Source organism: Rhinolophus ferrumequinum, chromosome 17 (genome assembly GCF_004115265.2).
Source record: "Rhinolophus ferrumequinum isolate MPI-CBG mRhiFer1 chromosome 17, mRhiFer1_v1.p, whole genome shotgun sequence".
Classification (NCBI taxonomy): Eukaryota; Metazoa; Chordata; class Mammalia; order Chiroptera; family Rhinolophidae; genus Rhinolophus; species Rhinolophus ferrumequinum.
In genome coordinates, this window is record NC_046300.1 from 39531474 (window position 1) to 39555005 (window position 23532).

At 36.3% G+C, this 23532-nt stretch overlaps 1 protein-coding gene across 1 annotated transcript in view; it reads left to right on the forward strand.

Moving 5' to 3' along the window:
• SLC25A36 (solute carrier family 25 member 36) overlaps positions 1-7865 on the forward strand; it is a 28827-nt gene extending 20962 nt beyond the window's left edge. The window contains exons 5-7 of the mRNA XM_033132036.1: positions 2643-2709; positions 5224-5513; positions 7479-7865. Coding sequence (XP_032987927.1) covers positions 2643-2709; positions 5224-5513; positions 7479-7672 — 551 coding nt within the window. The 3' untranslated portion in view covers positions 7673-7865. The remainder of the gene's footprint in view (positions 1-2642; positions 2710-5223; positions 5514-7478) is intronic.
• Positions 7866-23532: the final 15667 nt, after the last annotated feature.

Sequence of the window (23532 nt, forward strand, 5' to 3'; positions counted from 1 at the left end):
TTTTAACCTAATGGTTTGCTGGCAAGTTGGGCTAGCGTCTTTATTACGAGCTAGCTTATTGGGCAAGTTGAGCCAAACCAACTATATAGTAAGCACAACTTACTGACAATGAGAGTTACGTAGGGATAAGGTGACAACATTCTCCCACTTACCTAATTTTAATGTGCACTATTCCATAGGTTAATTTGTGTCTGGAAATGAATTTTAGTTAAGTGAGAAATACCTGTTGTTTGCATCCTGTCATTGTTTAATTTGTACAGAGAATAATTAAAATTATAATTTATGGGTAATTTGAAATTTTATTTCTAGTAATATTTATAAATACTGATTAAAGTTTACATAATATAAGGGGGTTTTGGCCTCTGAGGAATTCTGTGACTTGGAAGAGTATTAAGATTGGATACTAAGTTTATATTTTTAGAAGTAGAACATAATTATTTTTTAAAATACTTTGATGCTTATCTTCTTCTCAAATAAAGTATAATGAATTGAATTAGATTTTTACCTAGAAAGGCTGGGTTTTTTTTAAGTTTTATGTAGTAATTCCCCGTTTTAGCCTTTCTAAATTTAATAAAACAAATATATATATTTTTAATTTTCACAGAATAATTAAAAACCATTGTGAGTAATGTAGAATATTTTGTTCGTTTGTGCTGCTTAGTGGCTTTTCACTAATAAACCCCTAATATTGCTGTACAGACATTTAGCTAATACAAATATTTAAGTTTAAAAATAAAGAATCATTAAATTAAGGATATGACCAGAATGCTGATGTCTGGTTCGTATTTGCTTTAAAATAAAATTTGAACATCTTTAGTTTGACTTTTTTACTTAGATAAGTGAGGATCAAGCCAAGGAAAAATAATGCTCTGTAACCTTATTTTCAATTAAGTCTAGGCCATGCAAGAAAAATCTTTTGCGAACAAAAAATACTTAAATGGATCTGACAGTTTCATATTTTTCTTCTCTTTCCCTTTACCAACACTATATACATGAAAAGAACCTTATATAAAAATGGTCCTGACAACCTGTCCAACATTTAAATTTTTATTATTTAGTACTGATGCCTACAAAATTACTGGTCCCGTTCTAGTTTTATACATAATATATGTAGTATTAAAAGCACTTAAGTGAAAAGGAGACTATATAACCATTACAGGATTATTAAAGGAGTTATCAAATCAAACTTTTATTCTATTTATCTTGCCTTGATAGATTTCAATTTGAGCATCCCTTTGTGAAACATCTGGCTATTTTTACAGTGTTAAAGCAGTGGATTAAAGGAGTAAAATTTGAGTTAGCTAACTATCTAACATTCTAGAAAAGAACCTGTGAGACTGAATTCCACTTTGTATACAATTTAGTAAAATTATTTTGCATTTGTTGATATACCCGTACTAGCTTTGAAAGCCAAAAAAGGTTTATGATTGGTTCTGCACTATATGTTAACTTAAAAAATAAACTATTCACAACATTTTTGCTTCTTAAAATTTGCCTCATATTTAATGTGCTGGTTATAGTCTACCTTTCTAAAAATAATGTGCTTGACCTGCTAGTATTTGATAGAAAGTATTAAAACAGTTAAGATCCTTAGACATTTCTGCATGTAAATTTTCATTGAATTTACAGGCCAATTGAATAAATGTAGCTTAATTTAAGTAGTTCTGTGAAGTTTGGGTAGCTGATATTAAATGTTTGCAAGCAATATATTAAAACCCTCTTTTGTATAGATGAAGCAAGCTTCATCAGTTTTCATCAAGTTTGAATTTCATGCTGCTATTTTTCCATAGCACTAAGAAGATAGCAAGTAAAGATATGCACTAGGCTAGAAACACACTGTTCCAGAGGTCTTAATTGACTACCTGGAATGAGCCATCTTAGGTGACCACCCTTCTGCACTGATAGTACTTAGTACTTTAAAGTAAACTACAGCTGCTTCTACCCTGGGTTTCTCTCTCCAGTGTCTATATAAGTGAGAGGGGAGTTCCAATTTGTAACTTTTTGTTTTGAACATTTTATTTTTTTGTATGTGTTTAACTGGATAAAAAATAGGTTTGTCCTATTAACTCTTAACAGAAACCTTACCTCTGTGGTATAATTATTTTAACAGTATTAAGTGTATGTTTATATAAAGTATTCATAAGGCCAAACAACAGTCTTTTCTGTTGCACAATCAGCTTAAGATCAAATATTAGGAAATGCTGATGTTTATATAGAATCCATTTTGAACATAGTGATTTTTGATGTTAATTGGACCCCAAGTAGTTGTTACAGCTTGCATGCTAAAAATCCCTAAAATACACACAATTTTTGTGTGTTTGTAGAAATAGATTTCTGAATTTAGCTTAGAGAGTAGAAGGCACCCCAGAGGATATTCTGAATATTATGGTAGAGGGATTTATACATTTTGTTTTTAAAAGATTATCTTTTAGTTATGGTCAGAATTTGAGAATGTAGCTTGGAAATAAAGTACAAATGTTCATGTTTGTATGGATGTAAGATAAAAGTGTAAAGCATATATCAGTTAATATTGAAATATTTATATGCATTTTCTTTAATAATAGATGTGTATAATTTAAAAAACCTTAAAGTTAATAGTGTATTCATTTTTACCAGAGTTCATTTTAAACATGTTTGTTTAGGTTTTACCGCAATCACAGCAACCAACCCCATTTGGCTTATAAAGACTCGGTTACAGCTTGATGCAAGGTATGTTATTTCATTAAAACAAAGTTAAAGTTGGTTTCAACTAATTTTTTTTCCTATAAATTTATGTCAGTGAGATTTCAATGCCAGGTATTTTCCCTTCTTGCTGCTGAGTTTTTTTGTTTTGTTTTTGAAACTTGGGTCTACCATTAGAAGCAAAAGTGATACAATGGTTGGTAGTAGGACACTTCAGGGAAGAAAGTGTATTGTGTTTTTAAATGGAAGAAAGAAGGACATATGAACCTAGCCCAAGCAGTGATATTTCACTACATGGCTTATTATAATTGGACTCCCAACAGCTAAATAACCCACATGATCAACTAGTCCAGGCTGAGTCTTTGAGGATCATTGCTCAAATTCAGTACCCTTATATACAGGAAGTCCTGGCCTGGGATTCTGCTCTCATACATTCATAGACCTCATCTGTTACCGCTGACCACTTGATGGTAGAAAGATTCATTCACTCAGTAAATCTATATTGAGCAGCCATTGCTAGGTTCTAGAGTTATACCAGGAACCAGTGGGGACCAGCTTTAAATGGAATAGTCACGGAATGGGTTTTTTGAGCCCATTTTAAGCAGAGGCAACAGTCAGTGCAAACCACCTAGGTCCTAAGTTTAGGGACTTTGGCAAAGAGCCTACCCTATTTCCCCAAAAATAAGACCTCGCCGGACAATCAGCTCTAATGCGTCTTTTGGGGCAAAAATTAATATTACATTAGTATTAGTAAAATAAGACGAGGTCTTATATTAATTTTTGCTCCAAAAGATGCATTAGAGCTGATTGTCCAGCGAGGTCTTATTTTTGGGGAAACACGGTATCTGGTGTGTAGTAGTAATAATAATAATAATAATAATTCTAATTGCTTTGGAACTGTTTTTGCCTTGCAGTCTGGAGTAGACTAGACACAACAAATTTCCACTGTTTTTTATATTTTAGGGTTTGGGAAGTAGTGTTGTATCTTACAAATAAAACTGATGTAAGAAATCATTAACAATTACGCCTGATTAAATTTCTGTTTTCCACAACCTGTCATGTTGAACTGTATGTTATTTGGAGACTTGAAAAAAAAGTCTAATTCTTCTCCCATCTGGAATAAATTTTAATAAAATCTTAAGTGATACAGAAAAATTCAAAGTTTATTTCTTAAAGCCAAATATCTGACAGGTAATAATGGTGGATAAGACAATGCAAAGGTTAAGAAAGTGTGTGATGCCAGTCTATTTATACTATTATTAACTACCAGGGGTACCCTTCAGTATGTTATAGGGTGGATTTGTAGGAGATCCAGGAAAAGCATGGCTTAAAACTCTTACTACCAACTGTAACACAAGCCAGCACAATTTCTTAGGCTTGGGAATGGGGAATGGAATAGGGGTCGGGTAGTTGTGAAGTGTTAATTTCAAGGTGCTAATTTATAACCCTGCTATCTAGAACAGCACTGATGTGTTTGCATGTTACCCTTTGGGACTTGTAGCTCTTTTAACTTTGTAAGGACGGATTTGATGGCAGAAACTGTTATCAGTTGGTTGCGTGGATAATTCAACTCAGAAGGTATTTAATGTCAGTAGTTGAGGACAGCCATTAGTTCATAAAACTGGAGGGATCTGTAGGATATCAGGTATGTGTCTTAGTTGTGGTTTTATTTTGTTATGTCAGAACCAGGTTGTGAATAACTTATAAATAGGTAAATTTTCTACTTCTTTCCCTGTCGGTAGCATTTAAGTCCATTTCTTATAGATAGTTTATTTTGGGGGAAATCATAGCGTGAGGTAATACTTTTATAAACTCAAAATTATATACTTACGTAAGTGTAAGTGCTGCACCCTTACGTAGCACTAAGAACATTTTCTTGGCTCAGTCTTCAGTAAATACTTGATAACTGTAAAGGTCCTCATTCACTATTCATTAGGATACTGAACGGAAAGATATGGCCATTACCTTCAAAGGAGATTTGTTTTAAATTCACTCAATCACTTTTGGGGAAGAACTGGATGAGTTTAGAAGAAGCCCTCAGATACACAGAAATTAGATTAATTGTGCTCCTTGGTTTTGTGATGTACTGTCATCACTGGAGTCCCAGTCATTCTTTTTGTATGTTATTAAATGCAAAAGAAATCTTCGCAACTTAAAACTGGATTTAATATTATATAATGTGAGTGTTTTTGTTTGTTTTGTTGTAATCTTGAGCTGCAGGCACAATATATTTGCACTAAAGGATTTTGCTGCTCATCCCTGCAGTGCAAACTTCAATGAGGACGTGAAACTGAATGTTCAGCGCAGTGTGTTTTGCATTCAGTAAAATTAATTGCGTACATGTTACTCATCTAATACGACAAATTCGGGACAAAAGAATAGAAAATCTAAAACGAATGTTTTAAAATTCTGACTTCACTTCTTCATGAATTAAAGAGGATCATTCTTCATTATATACAGTGGCACATTTCTACTATATTTTATTTAAAAACCTGTACTACTTTACTTACATCAAAAATACTTCTCTGTTTTGCTTTTCAGGAATCGTGGGGAAAAGCGAATGGGTGCTTTTGAGTGTGTTCGTAAAGTGTATCAGACAGATGGACTTAGAGGATTTTACAGAGGCATGTCTGCTTCATATGCTGGCATATCAGAGACTGTTATCCATTTTGTTATTTATGAAAGTATTAAGCAAAAACTACTGGAATACAAGATTGCTTCTACAATGGAAGATGATGAAGAGTCCGTAAAAGAAGCATCAGATTTTGTGGGAATGATGCTAGCTGCTGCCACCTCAAAGACTTGTGCCACGAGTATAGCATATCCGCACGGTAAGAGGAATTGAATTTCTAAGTAATGTTCTGTTAATTGAGAAATGCTCTCTCCAGCCAGCAGCCCACTTATTCAAGCATTTATAATTTTACTGAATTTCAGTATAACAACGTGTAGTTCTTAGGAGTTCATCATAATAGGATCAAACCTATACAAGTTAACATACTTGTAAAGCAATTTTAATATGTCAGTATATGCTATAGTGGCGTGGTGGTAATTTAACATGCACTCTGGACAAATTTGAACCCAGAATCAGTTAGATTCCAGCCAGGTGACTTTGGGCAAGTTTCTGTTTTTTCAAAAACATAGGGATGTAGATGGTATACTAGATACTTTATATACATTATTGCTAATCATAAAAATCTGGCTAAATCTAGGTATGCTAGAACATAACCACAACTGTCTTCATTTTCGAATTGGAAATAAGAAAAGATTGTAAGTAACTTGCTCAAGGTCTCATAGTTTACTCAGTGATAGAGCCTAAATTTGAATTGAAGCCTAATCCCAAAGACCAAACGGTTTTACACTATTTCATGTTGGCAAATAAGTATATATGAATGATTTATTTCTGTCTTTGTTTTACAATATTAACTTGTTTCATAAATAGCTAAGAAAATCACTTAAGAATTGGTCTGCAGCATGCTGAGGTTTTTTGTAACTTTTTGTTTTGTTTTAGCATCTGTAGCCTTTGATTTTGGTGTGCTTGAGGTTTGTTTTGGTTCCGGTTTTTAATCTAAGTGCTCCCTTTTGTTACACTGTTTAACATTTACACTAACCTTTATAAAGCTGAGGTTCTGGTTAAAGCTGTATCCGGAACAATAAAACAGGTCTAGGAAATGAGTATTTGCCTCAAATGTAATTTATGAATAAAACCAACTCGACTCAAGTTGGGCTATGAACTTACCCAGTTTCCTGAGGGAAATCCTAACTTCCTTAAGAGAAGTCACAAGAGGACAGTGCCAGCAGCATTATTTGGTTCTGGCGTCCTGTGGGCCAGTGGCCTGCTAAGGTGAGAGTGTTTGGGAGTTTTAAGTATCCTGTCCCTTCGAGTGAGATGATGTCATTACAAGAAGAGGTACGGTTTATAAACTATGTCAAAGAAGAATGTATAAATGGCATGAATTTTTAAGGTAGGACATGAAATTTGCAGTGAAAATGGCTTTAGGCCATTTCCCACAGGCCCATCAAGAGTAGTGTGTTGAAAAAGTTTGACAAATAATGAATGTGGAAAGAACAGACTTTTCTGTCGGAAACTCTGATTTCTTGTCCCAGCCTCTACCATCAACTGACGAAAACCTCTCTGTAGCCCCAATTTTCTCACTTTTTAAAATGAAGAAAAAGTGGACTAACTATAATCTTTAAGATCCCTTTCAGCTCTAAATTTTATGATTTTTGCTTAGTTGCTTCCCAGATGGGGCCTTTAGCAGGCAGTTTATATTTTAAACATTTTCAGTCTCATCCACATAAAATTTCATGTTGGTATATGTAGACCATTGTGAGTAAATTAGTAATTCTATTTTCTAATTATACTGTCCACTTTTTAAAAATATTTTCTGCTTATTTCTCACAGTATCTATATTCATTTTTGATATCACCTGCATTCCTTTCCCTGCTTCTTCGCCTTTTTCTTATCACATCTATTCTCCCTGTTACCTATGTCTAGTATACAACTGATACTTTTATTTCATTCTTTCTTTTACCATTCAGGAACCTATGGAATTTTATAATTAGTCTACATGATTTTAGCCGCCAACTTAGAAGTTTGGTGTTGTTTCAATGTGACTGGTTTTAATAAGTTAGACATTAGAAATTACGTATCATTTGCCCTACGGTTACACTACAGATACATTTATCCTAAGCTTGCACTTACAGGTAAATGGGATATGATGTGCTCGGTATTAGGAGGATATAAATAAATATATCACTAAGTTTAAATAAAATGACTTTATTTTTTACCTAAACAGAAGTTGTAAGAACAAGACTACGTGAAGAGGGAACGAAATACAGATCTTTTTTTCAGACACTATCTTTGGTTGTTCAAGAAGAAGGTTATGGGTCTCTTTACCGTGGTTTAACAACTCATCTGGTGAGACAGATTCCCAATACAGCCATTATGATGGCCACCTATGAACTGGTGGTCTACCTTCTTAATGGATAGCAACATCAGGCTGCCGTTCTATGAAGAGGAAAGACCAAAAGATGCCAGTGGACCATGGAGTGTTGAAGCCAGCATGGTGGACAGAAGAGAAATGGTTTGGGAACATGTAACTATGCCTAAGCAGAAGTCTGGTTGTAGGAATTAAAGTAATCATAACCACATTACTTGGTCTTTCCGGTAATGTGAAAAAAAACCTCGGCTGCCTCCAAGAAAAAGCCTTTAGAAGCGCTCCTTCTTCAAAATTGCCATTTTCTCTACCATGTCCATGGGACACAGTTGCATTTTGTTTATTTATGGCAGTCAGAGTATAGTGTTTATTCCATGAGTACTTTTCCATAAAGCCATCCCTAATTCTATACTGTACTATAAACTACCCAAAGATAGTACTGACAGTCATAAATTTCTGACTTTTGGCTTCTCTGTAATTATTGTAAAATAACAATAGTAGTGAGATCCTCAGTATTATTTTCATGTTTCCTTGAGAGGATCTGGCCCAATCTTTAAAAGTTAATTATTGGGCATTAGTACTCACTGGTTTTGACAACTAATGAAATAGTGTCTAAATATCTTACCTACTTTTATCTTTAAAATGTTTTGGTTTTCACTGCTACAGGTGCTTGATGTTTAGCATAATGTGGACACTTAAATTGTTCATTAACATATGAAACTCAAAATGGTAATAGTTTGGGACAAAATAAACCAGTAAAATGTTGATTTTTGGCCATTTCAATAACTTGAGCATGTCTTCATATCTTTTCTAACTTGATGATACATGAATGAATGTCTTTTCAGTGATTTACTAGTTTGAACTTGAATTACCACGTATCATACTTCAGTATCATTTTCTTAAAATGGAAAATTTTACCACTTCTGAATCTTTCTCTGCTTTCACATTAAGAATTTGAACCTTTGAATTATTTCCAAAAGATCTGTATAGATTGCATTTATTTTGTAGAGAAAATGGTAATTTTCAGCTTTGCCCTGACAGGTTTTATTTTTTTTTTAAGGCGACGTAAATATCTGGGGCAGTACAAACGTTGTAGAAGAGGGCCCTCTGCTATCTGATTGAGCAGGTAATGATCCTAATTGACTTAGTTTTGTAAATGAACAAATCTGCTTTTGAAAAGAAATTTATTCTATCCTAATTTCTTGAGTGGTAAATCATAGAAAGATTCAAGTTAATTCAGATTAAGTGTGCTAACAGGATACAGCTTTTACATTTTGCTGTTGAGCTCAACTGCACCTTGTAATACTTTACATGTGTTATATATATGGCCCTTACGAAGATGTTGGCTGCAATTCTACTAAGAGACTTTAGCTTATGGATGTTGCTATACTGGTGTGAAAAAACTTCTACAATTAAACTCCAGTGTGGTACTCATTTCAATATACGTGAACTGTACATTTTGTGCAATGGCTTTATCTTAAGAATGACTCTTTGTGAATGCACTTTGTGGCCTTTTTTTGAGGGCGGGGGAGATAATAAGAGTAGGAGAGAATTCCATGTTAAGGTTATTTTTTTAAAACAGTCATGTATTAGGCAAAACAGTATTCATAACATTTTTCTGGGCTTTAAGGGTGTTGTTTTGGAGATCTTGAATATAAATGTTTTAAGTATTCTATGCACCTAGTGACATAACATAGAAGATTGTAGCATGTCATTGCAAGCTTTCTCTGCTGTCACCAATGAAACACAGTGCCCTCTTAAATTCCTTCACAACTTCCTTGTAATCAACAGTAACTGGATGTTTTTGAGGTGCTTTGATTGGAATTAAAAACATTCCAATCTATTTGGAAACCAAAGGCAAATTCAGTTTCATTACCTTTGGGGTTATTCATATCTTTTACGGTGATTTTCAGCTTTGACATTTATTGTGAGGAACATGCCAAAAAACCCAAGTAACAAACAAAGAAACAAAAACCACGGGTTTCTAACTTAAATCTGTAGAGAAAGTCTCCATCTGTAGCGTTTGCCTTTTCAGGTGCCACTTGTACTGCCTAATACAGTGCCATTTGCCTTGTGAAGATCTGTAAATATTAGTTGTACTGAATGTAGGACAGAGACTCACCCTAATCTTACTGATCTCAGTATCCCACAAGTGATTAAGAATGATGTGAAAACCAGCAGCTAAAGAACATCTTATTATTTAGTCGTAGCAAATTCATAAGTGTCCTTCAAGGATGAACATGTTATTCCTGTTTGTATTTAGCAAGTAAAACTTTTGTTGACCTTTAGTGCATTATATTCAGCTTTTAAAAGTGAGTTTTATGTATGTACTGGAAGGAGAAGGTCTTAGAGTCTTAGACTTTGTTTCTTTGTGCAACAACTGGAGAGAAGCAGTGTCATTTATTTTCATTGTTTTGTTTTTCCCCAAAGCACAATCTGCCGTAGTTTACGTATGACAGAGATAATTAAAAAAAAAAAAAACTATATAAAAGTTATTTTTAAAATTTGCCTCTGAAACATTTCTTTGGAGATCTTTTGTTTAATGCAAATGTTTAAGAAGAAAAACATACTTAAAAGCATTGGACTTTTTTAAAAACTTTTGTTTTCATCTATTTTCTATCAGATAACATTTTATTTCTAGTATGGAGGTAGTCTGCACTCTTTAGATAAGTATGGTTTTTATTGTAGAATCTTCTCAGAAAATTAAATTGAACTTATTCAGGTTAAAGCAGTAGATACTGGAAGAGCAGACTCTCATGGAATAGCCGATAGAACTCTGGTACCAGCGGTACCTGTGGCTCACAGAAAACAGTTTTCTAAATTTCAGAGTCCAAATCTGAGAATTACCAACCTGGTGATTGTGAGGTCCCATACAGTGATTTTAAATCCAGGACAAAACTCTCTCCAAAGCTTTGTCTTAACTCTTACTATGTATGTATCTTTGTGGAACTAACCTTCCTGGATGGGGCCCACAAGTAACTGATTTGTAACTTCAAAACCAAGACAGAATATTATGAGATTATTTAATCCAGGCTTTTGTCTCCTAGTGCCTAATGCCCATTGTAGACTAGCATTAGTATATTAGGACCGGCAGAGTTTGGGTTAAAAATAATGAGGATTTACTCTTACTGGAGCATAAAAACGTCAACATTTTTAGGTTTGTTTTAAGTCACTAAAAATATCGATTTGAACTTGAAGGATTTAAATGCTAGAAACCAGTCTGTCCTTTACTCCTCCAGCATTGCTCATGCCCGCCTTTTGTTGTTTACGTGCTCTTCTGCCCAGACTGTTAGTAGGGACCCTTTGGGGCTGATAAATGTAATAGTTCAGCTTTTTCCTCCTCTAATACTGATCATGACTTTAACATTCCTACGAACATAGATATTTCTGAATTATTCAATTGGAAGGAATTTTAATTATATAAAAATATTTAAAGGTCTCTTCTCTGTCATGCCCTTATAGTTCTCATTAATATATGCTGCTTTTTATGCTACTCCTTTTAGAAACTGAATTCTAGTTTAATTGAGTTTTTTTGTGTTAATATAACATTTTGAATGTGTACCCCTGCATATGTGAACAATTAAATTATGACCTATCGGTCATAACTAAATAATCAACTTCAAAAGAGTTGATATCTTTTGACCGTTTATGTGAGGGTTGCTATTCTTGCATTTCTGTACATGGCTGTAAATTATGTGCATTTACTCTGTATTTATGTTAACTAGCTGAATTTTATTTGAATTGTTAAAATTTTAAAAATTAAAACATGCTCATGCAAATGCGGTTTGTTGTTTTTTATAATGTATCCTAATATATTGGGATGGTGAGGATATAACCACACTTTCTTAGGATTCATGTAGAACAAAAGCGCGTTGTTAAATGTTAAATGTTAGGCTCCTGTCTGTTAGACCTAGTGATATCTCTAATAATCAAAAGGTCAAATAATTTAACTTTCATAGTTCAGTATTTCCCAGAGGTTAATTGATCTTTAAGTTCTTCACTTTTCACATTTCAAAACATGCGATTTGCAAAGAACATCTGAGAAATTGGAGCCACATTTGGTTATTCAATTGACACCTCCTTAGGTTGTAATGTTTTTTTGATACTAGTAGTTTTTTTTTCTCTTCCTTTTATTTTCAGCCTTTAGGAAAGCTAAGAATTTTAAATTTAAAAGTAAAGAGCTGGAAACTTGTTAGAATAACCAAATGAATCTACACGTGATAGGTTGAAATACAAGTGACACAGATAAAGTGCCATGTGGTACCTACCCACTGTACACTTTGTCTATTTTGTTTTATTTAAGTTTTCCCCAATTGTAGTTACCATCAAACATCACCCCGTGTTGTAGGTGAGGAAACCAGGACAAACTTGACATGTTCCATTTCTCAAAGTTAACATGAAGTTGAAATCGTTCGTCCTACTAACAGTTATCTTTCCACTGCAGACAAGTAGTGGGTAGGGTGAAGACATTGACAAAATAACGATTGAGTTTGTTACCACTTAGCTCAAGTGTTCCAAGGTTAGATTGTGTGTGTGTTCATTACCGAATATCAGGAGCTGTGATAGAGGAAGGAATTTGTGAGTTTGTGATTTCTTAAGATTCAAGTGTGATGTCTATACAACTGATAAAGCTCAGGCAAGCAAGAAATTATTTCATTGGCTTAATTTTTTGCATTGCAAAGACCATCATACAGAATTCAAGTCAGTAATTTAAATTCATAGAGTGCTGTTTTTATACAATAACGTCATGTGATTTCCCAGCAGCCTATATAGATTAAGTGAGTAGACCAGTGATACTTAGAGGAATATTAGTCACAATTGGACTTTTTTTCACTTGGGTGTTCTGAACATTAGCCCTGTATTTATACTAGGTTTTTCATTAACACTTGGGATGACACTGAGATGATTTAAAAAAAAACTCTTCATTTAAAAGAAAGATCTATGTGGATTGGCTCAGAATGAAACATTGGGAAGTAATGAGAAATAGAGCTACGGATGTAAATTAGAACAGTATGAACTGTCTTTGAAACTGATAACTACAGAGAGCTTAGTTTATATCCTGAGACTACTGGGGAAGCACTGGATTTTTTTCCCCCAAAAGCATTGTGACATCAGAAAGTCAGACTTACCATTAGGTTCTGGTTGTCTTACGTGAGCTGCTCTCAACTAAACTACCATTGAGCCTCACAGATGTCCTGTGTTCTCTGGACGTGTTATGGTGATTCTTTTAGAAAGATCTAGAAAGGTTGCCTGGAGAAAATAGTATTTTAATCAGGAATTAACACGATGATAGAAATTTGACAGGCCGATAGGCATAGGGGCATTCCTTGAAGCAAAAATCAAAGTGTTCTAGCAGAGTCTCAGGAGAAATAACCCATTTTATTCTATCCTGGGAATGACTCAAAACTCTTGAGATTTTGCAACTAGTTGGTAGACCCAGGATTCTAAACCTACTCTAAAGGAGCTCCTCAACTCCAGCCCATCACCCTTTAGTGCTAGACCCCTGTTTTCTGTGTTCTTGGTCCCTGCTCTTCCAGAGCACCTCATAATTCCTCATTGAGTCTTTCATTGTACACCCAGTACAAGGACTAGACACAATACCAAGGATGTACAAACAACTGGGACTCATTGCTGTTGAGAACGTAAAATGGTATGTATAGATACTTTGGAAAGATGTCATTCCTAAGAAGATGAGTAGCCCATTTTCAAGCACTACTGAACATTAGCTTTCAAGGCTGTCCAGTAAGATTGATCTCCATTGGATAAACTTACTCAGGTGTTTTAGTGGCCTAGGTTATTTGATTTCTCCCTCACCCCCAATAAGTGTGCTAGAGCAACTGGACACCAATATGGATTAAAATGAATCATTACCTCATTGTACACGAAAAAATAAAGGTCAGAGGTAAAAATTAGAATTGCAAACCTAGAAGAACACATCTCTACAACCGTGAATAGACAAGGATTAAGTTCACAAAAAAAATTAAAGAAATTAATAACGTTAAAAGTAATACAGTCACTGACTAGAAGAAAATACAGACATCTCTGATAGGATATACAATAGTACCTCAGTTTTCGAATGTCTCGGTTGACGAGCATTTCGGTTTACAAACTCCGTAAACCTGGAAGTAAAGGCTTTGGTTTTCGAACACGCGTCGGAAGTCGAACCTGTCACGTGGCTTCCGCTGAGTGCAAGCTCCTGAGGCCGGCTGTCGGCTGCTGGCGAATGTCTCCGAACACCAACGGTCTTCCGGAACGGATTACATTCAAAAACCGAGGTACCACTGTATAATTAAATTTTTTAAGAGAGCAAAGACCTGAACAGTCACTACAAACACAAATAAGCATGTGAAAAAGATATTTAGCATAATTGGTAATACATATTCGAACAAAACATGAGATAAAACACGATAATACACCCAGTACAAGGACTAGACACAATACCAAGGATGTACAAACAACTGGGACTCATTGCTGTTGAGAACGTAAAATGGTATGTATAGATACTTTGGAAAGATGTCATTCCTAAGAAAGTTTAAAACCCAGAATTATTACGGGGGATGAGCGGAGAGGGGTAGGGAGGGAGGACTCCCAAGAGACATGAACATGTGTCCACAAATGTTTATAGCTGCTTTATTACTAAAAGTCATTTTATATAATGGTCGAGAACAGGCAAAACTAGTCAAAATGATAGATGTAAATTAGTGCTTACCTGCAGGTGGGGAAGGAGATGGCTAACGCGGCCTCGTGGGATATTCTGGCGTGACAGAAATGTCCCACATGTTAATCAGCCCAATGGTTAAACAGCTGTGTACATAATGTGAACGTTCATTAGGTGCACATTTAAGATTTGTTCACTTTAAACACGTTTTATAACGCAAGATAGTTGAGGAAAAGTAAATTTGAGTGAAAGTTACGGAATAAAATCCACGAAGACTTGAAATACTGGAATTAGCAAAGTACAGTTCATAAAATATGTTTAGTATGTTTCAAGAAATAAAGGGGAGGTTTTAAAAGTGAATATCTGGTTTTGGTATGAGTAAGCAAGACCTCTGAGCAGTTCACCTTCATGTCAGCTAGATCTCAGAACATGCTTTTTGAGGCACAGCTTGCAAAAAGTAGGAGGGTTCCCCAAGGGTTTTTTCCCGTTACCTCCTCTACCCCAAGCCCAACACTAAACAATTAGAACTGAACCTGGATTAATCAGGGTAAGGACTGGTGTGCCGGGGCTTAGATAGCCAGAAGCAATAATAGCTGGGGTCTGCGGCTGACGAGGAGGGGAGTCAGCAGGCTGGGGTGCTTCCAGGGTGAGGATACTCCCTGGATACTAGCACAAGAAGAATCAAATCTTTGCAGGTAAACTTTTCCAAGCTAGGCCTGCAGAACTCCCATAGAATTACTTGATCACTGAACACATAAGACCAGACACTATGAGAGATTACAGAAACATGGAAATAACAGATTGATACCGTCAAGGACTTACAATGTTTAATTATTGGAGATGAAATGCAAAGTAGCTGTAATTACAAGGATGAGCGTACAATAAGAAGGAATAAACAGACAAAAAGTTAACAGTAAAAATGAAAAATACACTGAAATCAAGAACTCAATAGTTATAAGGCAAAAATGACCTAGACATAATGGAAGTGATTTAAACTTGATGTACAAGTGAATGTTTAAATAAAAATTTATTACAGTAAAAGACATTGCCTTTAATACCCATCAAAATACTCCCCCTCGCTGTGAACAGTTATCCCATTGTTTTTTCCACTTTCTGAAGCAGTTCTGGAAGTCCTCTTTCATGAGTGTCTTCATCATCATGACAATGCTCCGTGTCACACATCGCTTCTGGTACGGCAATTTCTGTCAAATAAAAACATTACAGTGTGTCCTTATCCACGTTACTCACCGGATCTGGCACTGTGACTTCTGGCTCTTCCCCAAAGTCAAAATGACCATGAAAGGTAAACGTTTTGAATTGATTCAGGTCATCGAGGAAGCTATGACAGTGCAACTAAAGACACAAAAGAGGACTTCCAGAACTGCTTCAGAAAGTGGCAAGAACAATGGGATAAGTGTGTTCGAAGTGAGGCAGAGTATTTTGAGGGGTGTTAATGGCAATGTGTCTTTTACTGGAATAAATTTTTTTATTCAAACATTCAGTGTATTTTTGTATCACACCTCATACGTAAATAATTTACCTAGAAGACAGCTAAGAGATAAAAGACTATGAAAGAAAAGTTAGGAGACATGGAGAATGGCATGATAATGTCTAATGTACTTCATTAAGTAAATGAAGAGGAGAGAAGCAACATTTTAAAAGGGATTGGAGAATTCCCAGAGTTGATAAACAAGAATCCATAGCAGCACAAATCACAAGGCATCCTGAGGATTAAAACATCAAAGCAAAGATCTTGATTTCTGCTACCTGCATAAAAGGCTAGGTTTTAGGGCCTAACTCCTAATGAGTGCAATTAAAATGCTGGGTAAAACGTTCTAAAATCTTAACACCCGGGAGTTAACATGAAGAATGAGAAGACCAAAATACAAGCCATGATAAGAACCTGGAGAGTTAAGTGATCGTACCAAACCACTTAGGACCTAGAAGCATTTGCTGATCAAGCTATAATTGTGGATGGCTTTTCAGGACAAGGGAGACAGAAATAGATGACTAGGCCCCACTTAAGTCTGGTAGACTCCCAAATCTGGGGCCCCAGAAACTAGATCAAGTATCAACCCTTGAGCACACCTAAAGCCCACATCTGTATTGGCAGAGTGGTGAAAGGAATGCTCACGTCGTGAATTACAGTGGTGCCAGACATACAGAATCCCAAGTACATGGTAGAAGCAAATCCCATTAATTTCTGGAAAAAGCTACCTTTATCCTAGCTCATGGTGAAACCACCTCAATAAATTTTTTCAAGCACTATGAGCAGCATGCAGTCAATAAGCACACAAGGAAGCCACACCACTGGTGACAGCCCTCAAAGGCAAAACAGCCCACTCTCCCAAAAAGAAAACATCTGGCGTTATCAAACACAGAGTGTAAAACACAAATTAGTACATTTAGAAAAATAAGACATGCTTGAACATAGGCGAGTGGGACATTAAAAAATGGTAGAGCAGATAAGAAAACCAAATAGAACTTCTAGAAATGAAAGATAAAATGTAAAACACAGCTGGATAAGCTGAAGGGAATTGTTTAACTGAAAGATGGAGCATACGAAATGCAGAATGCAGCAAAGCAAAACGGAAAATACAGAGGAGAGGGTAAGCTGCAGGGGGGATACACAGCGGTCCAGTTCATGTTTGGTGTCCCAGGGAAGCAGAGACTGGATCGTAGAGACCACCTGAAGGTATCAAGGCCGAGAATTGTCTAAAACTGATGAACATTACTCCACAGATTCAAAATCCCAAGTAATCCAAAACAATAAAAAAGGAACCCACACACTTTCATGAAACTAAATTACTAAAGGCAAAGAGCAAATTTTGAGATCAAAGCATCCAGCGTTTTTCGTCTGACAGAACCTTCAAAACAATGACAGCGAGCCCGACAACTAACTTAACATTCATATCAGAAGAATATTTTTTTTCCTAGTGTACTGCCAAACTAGAATTGTACACCCAGTAAAAATCTTTCAGGAAAGAGGATGGAATAAAGAAATTTCAGAAAAATTAAAACTGGAAGTTTGCTATCCACAGAAACTCACCAAAGGAAATTCTAAAAGATACGACCTTTAGGTGGAAGGAATTGATACCAGATGGGAGGCAATAAAAAAAAAAAAGAAAAGAAAAGGTAAAAAAGCAATAAGGTAGGTAGGCAGATGCAAAGGTGATTAACCATATAAAAGAGTAATAATGAGATTTTCAAAAACAAAGCAAGATAGAAAAATACAGCACGTTACCATTTTATGAAAGTAGGGCGATAAAAAGTTCTAGGAACCGTATGTTATGCAGGAGGAGAACAAAGATTTTGATTGATTTTAAATTTGTGAGGTCTACATTGTAAAATGTAAGCTAACCAATGAAAGAACAGAAATAATACCACTTCCATACTGGTAGAAGGGGAAAACGTGAAATTATTCATTTAAAAAATCAGTTAAAAAGAAGGCCTATTAGGAGAGGTAAACAGCATAAAATAATAACAGTTTTAAATCCAAATATATTGTGTAGTAGTTACATTAAGTGGAAATGGACCTGAGGCTGCAGTTTAAAGTTTGTTGGGGTGGAGTTAAATACAACGAAAACTACTTGTGAGAGACATGGCTAAGCCATAGAACACGTTAAGATTGAAAGTGAAAGAATGAAAAAGGATAAGACGTGAAAATATGACACAAAGAAAATGGGTGTAATTATATTACTACCAAAGAAAACGGACTTGAAGGCAAGAAGGCATTAGAAGGCTGGTCACCAGTCCGGCCCAGTGGCTCAGGCGGTTGGAGCTCCGTGGTCCTAACTCCGAAGGCTGCTGGTTCGATTCCCACATGGCCAGTGGGCTCTCAACCACAGGTTGCTGGTTCAAAGTCCCACAAGGGATGGTGGGCAGCACCCCCTGCAACTAGCAACGGCAACTGGACCTGGAGCTGAGCTGTGCCCTCCACAACTAAGACTGAAAGGACAACAACTTGAAGCTGAACGGCACCCTCCACAACTAAGATTGAAAGGACAACAACTTGACTTGGAAAAATGTCCTGGAAGTACACACTGTTCCCCAATAGAGTCCTGTTCCCCTTCCCCAATAAAATCTTTGGGAAAAAAACAAAAAAGGTTGATTACCATATGATAATAAAAGGTTTGTTTCACTGAAGATACAATGATTTAAAATTTTTGTACACCTAATGAAATTTCCTCATTGTATATAGCCAAAATTGAAAGAACCACAATAAGAAACAGACAAATCCACAACGATAGTGGGAGTTTTTAACAAACTTCTCTCAGAAGTTGATAGAACGAGCAAATAAAAATAGTAAGCATATAGATTTCAACAATATCATTAACAACCGTGAGCCACTGGACACACGTAGAACAAACACTGCATTCTACATCAGCAGAACATGCCTGCTTTTTCAAGCATACACACAATATTTGTAAAAATTGATCCACGCAATCTCATCAAATTTCAAAGCACTGAAATCATACACAGGATGTTCTCTGACAACAATGCAATTAAACTGGAAATCAATAAGAAGATAATTGAAGAACTTTTTTAATTTAGCAATTTAGACACATGCTTCTTAAAACCCACTGGCCTGCTCAGTCAAATCGACAAAATATTTTGAATTGAATGATAATAAAAATTCTAAATGTCAGAATTAATGAATGCACCTTAAGCAGTCCTTAGAGGAAATTTAGGATTTTTAAGTCCATATATCAGAAAAGGAAAAAAATAAAAAGCTGAAAATTAGGAGGTAAGCGTTTCTGTAAGTCAGGGTTGGCTAGGGCACAGTAATTTAGAGAGTGCCTCAAGCTAATAGTGGCTCAAGCTAATAGACATTCATCGCTTGCTCATGTAACAATCTTGGACAGAGAAACAGATTGGTTTAGTCCTTCAGGGACTCAGCTGATTGAGGCTCTGCTATTCTCAGCACTTGCTTTCCAAGGTGGCATCAGGGCTGTGTTTCTCCAACTTCAGCATGTATCCAAATGGGGTTTGTTTTGTTTTGTTTTCCTGGTGGTGGTGTTTAAAGTAAAAAATAAATGTTACCTATCTTTGAGAAGCTGTAAATAGGTGGGCAAAATTCCATCCTTTGGGGATATAATTCAAAGTATAGAACTGTTAGATGTATATTCACTATACCATTACTGAAATATTTTCCCCCTGCTTTGTTGAGATATAATTGACATATAGCATCACGTAAATTTAAGGTGTACAGTGTGATGGTTTGATACACTTACATATTGCAAAATGATTACCACCATAAAACTAATACCTCTATCCCGTCACATAGTTACCATTTTTTTGGTGTGTAGTTAGAACATTTAAGATCTACTCTCTCAGCAACTTTCAAGTATGTAATACAGTACTGTTAAATATAGTCACCATGCTGAACTTTAGATCCCTAGAATTTATTCCTTTCATGACCAAAGTTTGTACCCTTGGACTTAAAATCTCCCCATTTTCCCCAGCCCCAGCAATTACCATTCTTCTACTTGCTATTTCTATCTTAGCTTTTTTAGATTCCACATATAAGTGAGATCATACAGTATTGGTCCTTCTTTGTCTGACTTATTTCACTTAGCATATTGTCACAAAAGGCGGGACTTCTTTTCTATAGCTGAATAACACTTAATTGTATATATACACCACAACTTCTTTATCCATTCATCCATCGATGGACACTTAGATTGTTTTCATGCCTTGGCTGTGTGAATAATGCTGCGGTAAACATGGTGTGCAGATATCTCTTTGAGACAGTGAATTCATTTTCTTCAGACATGTACCCCAAAGTGGCATTGCTGGATCATAAGGAACAGAACAATGGAACAGAAGGCAGAGCCCAGAAACAGACATACACTCATAGAGAGACGTGACTGTGTCAGAGGGAGCACTGCAAATCAGAACTGATTTGGCTGGACCATTCAACATGGTGCTTGTTCATGGTGCTTGTCCATATGAAAAATTACGTACTTGGATATTCATATCCAATTGGTGGGATACCTTATACTATACTGAAAGAATCCATTTCAGATGGATTAGACTTAAATGTGAGAAGCCAAACTTTTACAATGTTAAGAAGAAAATATAGGAGAAAGTATAAATTGGTGGGGAAAAAAGATTTTCTAAAGCAAGACACAAAAAGTATACTTCATGCAGGAAATGATTGCTACATTAGACTACATCAAACTTTATAACTTCTTGTCTTCAAAAACACTTCAAAAATGATGAAAACATAATCCCAAAGCTAGAAGAATATATTTGTAACATATATAACCGACAAGGTACAGTATCAGAATATATAAAGAACTTCTGTGACTCAATCAGTTAAAGACAACCCAATAAAAACCTGGACAAAATCATAAGCATTTCACAGGAAAATAGAACTTAATATGCAATAAGCATATTAAAAAATGTTCATCTTAGTAATGAGGGAACTGCAAATTAGAATCATGATGTCATAACCATCAAAAAGGCAAAAGTGAATAAATCAGACAATCTCAAATAGATGTAGAACAAAGGAATTCTTATGCACTCAAGTTGGGAGTGGAAAATGGTATCATATGACACTTTGGAAAATATTTTGCATTATATTGTAAAGTTGAAGATGCTTATACCATATAAGCTGGCACTTTCACTCCTGGGTGTATACCCCAGAGAAACTTTGGCTCATATGTTCCAGGAGTCGTGCACAAGAATGTTCCTAGCAGTCTGGTTGCAATAGCAAAGCACTGAAAACATTCTACGTGTCCAAGGACAGGAGAATGGAGAAATTCACATCAGTGAAAATGAATGAATCACATGATCAACATGGCTCAATCTTAGGAACTTAATTTTGAATTAAAAAAAGAAGTCAAGCGTACATACAGTGTAATTCTGTTTATATAAAGCTCCAAAATGTGCAAAACAACAAAATTTATTTAGCCAAATGTACCTGTGTTAAACTAACAAGGAAAAGCAAGGGAATGATGAATGCAAAATTCTAGATAGTGATTACTTCCGGCAGGACAAAGGGGGCTAGGGTATGATGGAAAAAAGACACGGGAGGCTTTGAAGGAACCAATGCTCTATTTCTTCAGCTCGTGGGCCAGATGATTTCTTTTTTAATTTTCTTTTTATCTATCACTGCATAACAAATTACCCCAAAGCTTAAGAACTAAAAGCAACAAATCACTTATTATCTCATTTTCTGTGGCTCTGGGTCCTCCATCTCATGGACTCTCAGAGGCTGCAAGGTGTTAGCTGGGGCTGCAGTGAAACTCAAGGCTTGTCTGTGGAAGGATATACTTCCAAGCTCACTCATATGATTGTCAGCAGGATTCAGTGCCTCACAAATTATTGGACTCGGCCTCAGATCCTGGATAGCTCTTGGCCAAAGGCTCAGTTCCTTGCCACGTGGGCCGCTCCATAGGGCCGTTCACCACATGGCAGCTGGCTTCATCAGAGTGAGTAGACGCAAAAGAGGGGAGCAGAAGGGACAGTCCCTTACTTTTGCCATATTCTCTTCATTAGAAGCAGTCACAGGTCCAGCCCACGCTCAAGGGGAGAAATTACACAAGAGTATGAACACCGGAGGCAAGAATCACTGACAGTCATTTTAAAAGCTGCCTGCTGCATATATTTGAGTGTGTTCTCTTATTAATATTCCATAATAAAAATCCCTATGGTCGCTCCTCAGGAACTTCAGGATCAAAACAGATTCCTCACTGTGGTAATCCCAGGCTAGAAAGCCCTCTTCCCTGGCCTGGCCTTGTCTGCCCTTCAACCTCCATTGTCCCTCCCATCAGACTGACTGAGTTGATTTTTCTCAAACTGGCTATGTGCACTCAAGCCTCCAAACATGTTCCCACATTGTTCTCCCATGTAGGGTCTTCTCCTCATCGATCTTCTGCTTTCATTTACTAATATGTATCACCTCCCCCAAAAGCCATCTCTGTTCCCTCACCTCGGCTCCCTGCCCTCAGGCCTGGGATGGGTTCTGCGATCGGGTAGCTTGAGTGTTTGCTCTGTTGGACTCTGGGCCCCCAGAGGGCAGGGCCCTGCCTACCTGTTTTTCCTCCCAAGACCTAGCCCAGAGCCCAGCACATGAGCCACCGGACATGAGACAGTGTAGATGGAATGAAGGGACGTTGGTAAACAGTCACAGCAAGGGAATACACAGAGGCTGTGAAGAGCCTCATGACAATGCAGGTGGGGCTTTGAAGCCAAAGGAGTTATAAAAAAAATGGTCAGTTTTCAGAGCTTCTGCATTTCAGATAAGGGATTGTAGATTTGTGTTGCTTAAAATATCCAGCGCTATTGTAAAGTGGGTTTTTTATAATTAAACTTTTTATTTTGAAAAAATTTTAAATCCTCACAAAGTCACAAGAATATTACAATTAACTTCCATATACTCTCCATTTATTGTTAACTTGTTAACATCTTGCTTTCTCTTTCTCTCTGTGTGTGTGTTTGTGTGTGTCAGAATAATGGCTCCCAGAGATATACACATCCTAATTCCTGGAGCCTGTAAATGTAGTATGTTACATGGCAAGGGAAAATTAAGGTTGCAGACAAAATGAAGGTTGCAAATCAGCTGACTTTAAGATAAAGAGATTATCCTGGATTATTCAGGTGGCAATAGCTACATATCGATCAAAAATTACTTTCAATGTAAATGGATAAATGCTCCACTCAAAATACATAGGAGGGCTGAATGGATAAGAAAACAAGACCCTTACATATGCTGCTCACTTCAGATTGAAAGACATACACAGACAGTGTATAAAGGGATGGAAAAAGATATTTCATGAAAATGGAAATTAAAAACAAATAACAGCTAGGGTTAGCAATGCTTATAGCAGACAAAATGGACTTTAAAATAAAGGCTATAACAAGAGACAAAGAAGGACCCAGAGATCCCACTTCAGGGTATTTATCTGAAGAAACCCAAACGCTGCTTTGACGGGACATGTGCATCCATATGTTCATTTCAGCACTGTTTACAATGGCCAAGACGTGGAGGCAGCCTGGGTGTCTGTTGTTGGATGAATGGACAAAGAGGAGGTGGTACATTTATACAATGGAATATTGCTCGGCCAGGGAAGGGAATGGGTTCTTGCCATCTGCAGCGGCTTGGATGGACCTGGAGGGTGTTGTGCTGAGTGGAGTGTCAGACCGAGAAAGACAGATGCAATGTGATTTCACTTATATGTGGAATTTAAAGAATACACAAACTCGGAGATACAGAGAACATATTGATGGTTGCTATATGGGAGAGGG